Source organism: Austrofundulus limnaeus, unplaced genomic scaffold (genome assembly GCF_001266775.1).
Source record: "Austrofundulus limnaeus strain Quisiro unplaced genomic scaffold, Austrofundulus_limnaeus-1.0 Scaffold224, whole genome shotgun sequence".
Taxonomy (NCBI): domain Eukaryota; kingdom Metazoa; phylum Chordata; class Actinopteri; order Cyprinodontiformes; family Rivulidae; genus Austrofundulus; species Austrofundulus limnaeus.
In genome coordinates this window covers 184,709-190,735 of record NW_013952626.1, presented here as the reverse complement: position 1 = coordinate 190,735, position 6,027 = coordinate 184,709, and the positions used below count along the sequence as shown (strand labels likewise).

At 37.3% G+C, this 6,027-nt stretch overlaps 1 protein-coding gene across 1 annotated transcript in view; it reads left to right on the top strand.

Annotated features, from left to right (window-relative positions):
- The window catches only part of sfxn5b (sideroflexin 5b), a gene marked incomplete in the record, with an annotated part of 15,731 nt that overhangs the window by 6,078 nt on the left and 3,626 nt on the right, over nt 1–6,027 (top strand). Inside the window, 10 exon segments of the mRNA XM_014019561.1 lie at nt 1–44; nt 463–489; nt 597–651; nt 762–787; nt 938–991; nt 2,731–2,787; nt 2,981–3,046; nt 3,278–3,368; nt 3,954–4,069; nt 4,245–4,330. Coding sequence (XP_013875015.1) covers nt 1–44; nt 463–489; nt 597–651; nt 762–787; nt 938–991; nt 2,731–2,787; nt 2,981–3,046; nt 3,278–3,368; nt 3,954–4,069; nt 4,245–4,330 — 622 coding nt within the window.

Here is a 6,027-nt window from a genome sequence, read left to right as displayed (position 1 = left end):
ACCACAAACATGGCTCTCTTCCACCTGGAGTATCAGATGAGCAGGTGAGTCACGCAAAACACCATAAAATGTTTTCATTCATTTTAAACATAATTTAAACAAATTCAAAAAGAGTGAATATTTCCAGGAAAACAAAATAATAAAGTTTATCTGTTCAAACATTACATATCTTGTCTTTGTAGCGTATTCAATAGAAAATAGGTTGGAAAGGATTTGCAATATTTTGTTTTCATTTATGTTTCACACGACGTCCCTGTGTCATTGGGATTGGGGTTGTTTAATAAACGAGGTATTCCTCAAGTGAAACATCACAGATATGGTGGTGCTGAGAAATGYCTGACTTTAACAGAGCAGATTTATWAATAAATGTGTAAGTTAATGAAAAAAAGTAAAGCATCAAATGTTAAAATCTAATAATTAACTACATTTCTTTTTTTAATAACACATGGCTGACCTGTGTAGTTGTGGGAAGCTCAGAAGATCAAGCAGGTAAGTAGCTCAGCAGCCACAAGTTGGCTCAGGTTAAATCCACCTTCATACATCTGATACATTTGGCTCCAGACAGCATGAGGAAGYTTTCATGCTCTCTGCTGCAGGCCATCATTCACCCTGACACCGGAGAGAAGATCTTCATGCCATTTCGGATGTCAGGTACGTCCTCAGATGAAGATCTTTGTGAGCCGCTCCGTTCTGTCATCATTTATTTGTTTTTTTTTTTAATTTATTTATTTCACACTGACAGTCATGTTCTCACTGTGCAGGTTATGTTCCATTTGGAACGCCAATTGTAAGTGTCATACGGAAACCTCACATTTAATTCATGCATTCCATAACAGCAGTGCAGATTTCCATGAGCACGGCTGTATTTGGGATCCGAGGAAATAGGTTGGAACTTATTTTGCCACAAAATAAGCTCTTATTTCTTGGTCTCATCTAGGTCATTGGCCTCCTTCTCCCAAATCAGACTGTGATGTCAACCATTATATGGCAGGTACTGGAAAAGATGTTGCATATTGAATGCTGGTGTCTAAAAGGGTTTGGAACCTTTAAATTGTTCTATATTTCTTTATAATTATTGCACTTAAATGTACTGTATACAAAGGAGAAATAAATAGCAAACTGGTGARACAAGGCAGTGGTCTGCAGAGGAAGAATTTCTTCAAAATAAAACAGGATGTAAAGGTTACTGGAAAAAACAACAACATGGAAACAGATAAAAAACAAAGAAACACTTGAATGAACAAATATAAGAAACTGATTAATGACATTAAAAGTAAACTAACTAAAAACCCTGAAACAACAATTAGAATTACACAGAAATTTAAGATAAAGACGTACCCGTGAAACATGATGGTGGTGGTATCATGGTTTAGGCCCTGATGAAGAAGAAACTATGGCTGTTTGAGAGCGGTCAGGTCCAGAAGAAATCCACTTCCTCCTGACATACTCAAACGTTGAAATAATCAGTAAGTAAGTGAACTTTATTTGTGTAGCACTTTTCGCAGTTAAGTAGCCATGAATTTTGTCACAATAAAACACAATAACAGAGCATTAAAACACTTTCACAAACCATAAAACACTGATAAGACAAAGATTAAAACTTCTCCAGCTTGCTCATAGCCTGCTTCAAAAGGTGGCATTTAGCTGTTTTTTTAAATCTCCATTTCATCCACAGCTCAGAGCAGGACCATTCAATTGGCAGCCAGTGACCAAAGTTTGGCCCGCCAATTTCTTCATTCACCTCTTTAAGCCCAAACACGGTTTTCAATTTTAATTATAAGTTCTTTTAGTTAGACATAGACATATTTGGTACGGAAACGTCAGAATCGAAACCATTTCTATGCACACTCAAGACAGTTAAAATTACAAGCAGATGAAGATAAAACTATGAAAGTGAAAATAAAATTGTTTTAAAAAAATTGGCAAGCCAGAGATGTCAAAATAATATTTGTGTTAAATATGAGGCATAATGTGTTCTTTTAGTTTTTGGTATTGTTTAATTAACACTACTTTTATTGGGTTCTGTATGTTGTATTCATGATTAAATACAGCAAAAATAAACTATTTCAAAGGTAACATATCTTTGTAATACTTGGTTTATTTACATAATTGACTTTAATTGCTGGATGTTCGGCCCCTGAGCTGTTGACCTGCCATGATTGTGGCCCCCGGAACAATTTAGTTGAATAGCCCTGTCTTAGAGATTGAGACAATGCGTTCCAAACTTTTAGGAGCTACAACGCTCTATCACCACATTCAAAATGTATGCAAATCCACTTCATTAGCCTTGAATGATAAATAGAGATAAAAATAATCACAAAATAGATGATAAGAAATGTTAAAAACCTAATAATCTGGCTCAAAAGTAACATATATAGGGAGAATAACAAAGGCTCCAAGAACAATCCTTGTGGAACACCACAAGGTACAAGAGTTGCTGTAATTATGAAACTTCTTTCAGTTTGAAATGAGCTGAACCTTGACATGTTTTTTATCAAGCTTCGCCAAAAATACACATAAACTTTTATTTTATTTTTACATTTTTTAATTCACTTACTTRTGCAGAAATGTAGAAAATCCTTAAAGGTTTGCAAGACTTTTAACAGCATTGTATCGCTGCATTCAGTGTCCATTTTGATCATCTTGAAGATTTAGTTTTTACCTTCCTGTCTACCTCTCTCCGTGCTTCTGATAATTGTTCTTTAATTCTCCTCTTTTTCTCGTTTTTAGTGGTTGAACCAGAGCCACAACGCCTGTGTGAACTACGCCAACCGCAATGCCACAAAGGTGGAATCAACTTGGTCCAAAATCTTGTCTTTGTCTAAGTTTTACTCCAACATCGTTTGGCTTAATGTCTTTTTGATTTCCATTAGAAAATTCCTAAAGTAAAAAATTCTCAATAAGAAACACAGAATGTTAAGCTGGTTTGACAGTAAACTGTTTAAATCTGTAACTTGGAGCATTATTTGTGTGCCTTTAGCCGACACCGACATCTAAGTTCCTTCAAGGTTACGTGGGAGCTGTGTCAAGTGCTGTATCTATTGCAGTGAGTGTTATTTTCTTCACTGGCATTGATGTCATTGCTAATAATAACCTCTTAGAATTCTGGAAGCTTTCAGGTAACAGTAAGAGATCAATACATTTAAAAAGATGAGAGCTGTAAAACAAGATTTATTGTTAAAATAAATAGTGCAGCTGACATTTTATTGTGGGCGTTTATAAGATTTAGCGAATGAAATCTGCTGGAGTGCTAACATAGAAGTGTTTTGTGTTTTAGGTGGGACTGAATGTGCTGATTGAGAAGGCCCACAGGCTGAGCCCTGCCACCAGGATGATCATTCAGAGATTTGTTCCCTTCCCAGCTGTAGGTGGGTTTTCAAAGGATTCAGTTTTATAAAGAGCCTTTTTATTTTGAGTCACAGTCTCTTATTGTTGCTGTTATACATTTTATACATAAGAATTAAAGGGGAGGGTGACTATGCAAAATCTACTTTTATTTTTAGCTTTATATCATGTTATAATGTCATTCCCTCATCAAAAACATACATTCATGGACGTTTGAGAAATCCTTGAATCTCCTGTGATAGCCATTCGGAGCTGCCTAAATGCTTACTGGTACAAAGCTCCGCCTATTTACACAAAGCTCCTCCCTGGGGCTCAGTCCTCAGCTGAGCTCCAGCCCCACAGAGCACCCCTCCCTCAAAGCATTGTTGTGAAGGTGTGCTGAAGTGGAAGTATCTAAAATGGTACAGTAGGAGGTTCTTAAAGAGGAAAATACATGGAAAAATAAATAGAAAAATACAAAATACTCACCCTTTAAGATCAAATTCTAAATCTTGTTCTTTTAATATAAGAATTTTGTTTAGTTTTTTTCAACAAGCACCATCTGAACAAATATTAGTGTTCATGTATCACAGCGTGTGTTAAAACATCTGATCTTCTTTTCTCTTCAGCGAGCGCAAACATCTGCAACGTGGGTCTGATGAGACACAACGAGCTGTCCGAAGGTATCGATGTGCTGGACAGCGATGGCAACGTGGTGGGATCCTCGAAAATCGCCGCCAGACACGTGAGCAGCTTCTTCTTTGATGTTTCACTGAAGGAATTTGAAACGTCACAGTGGGAGAATAACGGGTGACCTGTCACTTCATGCTTCGTGTTTGCCCCTTCAGGAGGAAACAGTTACAGCTTGCAGCTGTATTTGAAGACACACGTTTGCACAATGTTGTCATTTTTACCCTCAGGCAATAATGGAGACGGCCTTCACACGTGTGGTCCTTCCAATGCCCATCTTTGTCCTGCCCCCCATCATCATGTCCTACGTCGAGAGGTTTGTGCAAAAATACGCACCGCTGTTAACCATTCTTGTTGATCAAGATTAAATTAGATTAAATTAATTTTGAAGCCTTAAACTTCCTAATCCCTGCTGTCAATGTTCGAGATCAGTGGTTTCCAAAMTTTTTAGACTTGCGTACGACCCGGAGCCATTTTGTCATGCCACTAGTACCCCYTATGCCAAACGTATGGATGATTCTCCAAAACTATTATATACAACAGTTGATTATTATATGAAAATTAAAGTTTAATTCTCAGGCATTTTATCCTTTTCAACTTAAATTAAACATAAAAGTAAAAATGTTGCCTTGAAAGTGAATACATAATTGAATAAACCAKGTGATGGCAGGTGCAGGAAGCAGCTGCGTCCAACATACATAAAATACCCCWAATGAGCAAATTCCTTGAGATTCCACGTTTTATACAGGACTTCATTTTGTGTGCATTTTCCGCATTGCAAGAATCATAGGGCCCTACATATCTCAGTCCTATTTTTATTTATTGTTTTACACACCTGGGAAATTTAACAATGTACCCCCTGTGATATGCTCACGTACCCCAAGGGGTACACGTACCCCTGGTTGGGACTGTTCTAGATAGTTAAAGGTTTTAATAATTGCTCAGATAAGAGTTATTTTATTTTATTTTATTTTATTTATCTAAAAGTTAAAAATATAGTAACAATATGTCCTGATGCATCTCAGTAATCCAGGTAGAAAAAATCAAAAGGAAAAAATAAGCTGGTCCTCTGGATGGGTTCTTGTTTACTGAAATGTTTCGTCTCTCCTCCAAGAGACTTCTTCAGTCTGATGAGTTTCAGGTGAACTCAGCCTTATAAGCACTGCCTCCACATGGACAAACAGGTTAGTCACATGCAGAAGAGGGCCATAGCCTAACAATAGGCTTGATTATTGTTCATAGYGGGTCATGTGCCCCATCACCTGACTTATTGGTTTGGATGCTTCGGCTGTGGTTATTTGGTGTTTTGTTATGTGTTATGCCTATTGTTAGTCGATGGCCCTCTTTTGCATGTGACTAACCTGTTTGTCCATGTGGAGGCAGTGCTTATAAGGCTGAGTTCACCTGAAACTCATTAAACTGAAGAAGTCTCTTGGAGGAGAGACAAAACTTTTCACTAAAGCAGAACCCATCCAGTAGACCTCTTATTTTTTTTTCTTTTTGATAGTAACAATATACTGTCTCAAAAGTGTTTCAAAACCTTTTTGTTAAACTTGGAAAATGCTTTGTGCCAGAGATGCTCAGAGAAATCTGTGTTTTAAATGAATTTAACCATAAAAGTTTCATTTTTAAGCACTCGTGTAAGTTTCTGTGACAGCTTTGTCAGCTTTCTGTCCAAAAATACACAATACGATTTATAAAATAGGCTGAATTCAAATCAACATATGTCGTCCCCTAAAGTCACTTCATTAAGGACAAATGCACCGGAGAAAGACTGAACCATAAAAAGAGATTATTCTTTTCCTTTGTATCCCTCCGGTCTGATTCATTAACCTCACACAGGCAGAATTTCCCACCCTCCAACTGTGCGAAACAGCTCCCCCCAAATATGATCCAAAAATAACTGCGGGCGTTGCAGGATCAATCCACACCGCAGCCTCACTTTTTCTTTTGTGTGTGTGTGTGTGTGTGTGTGTGTGTGTGTGTGTGTGTGTGTGTGTGTGTGTGTGTGTG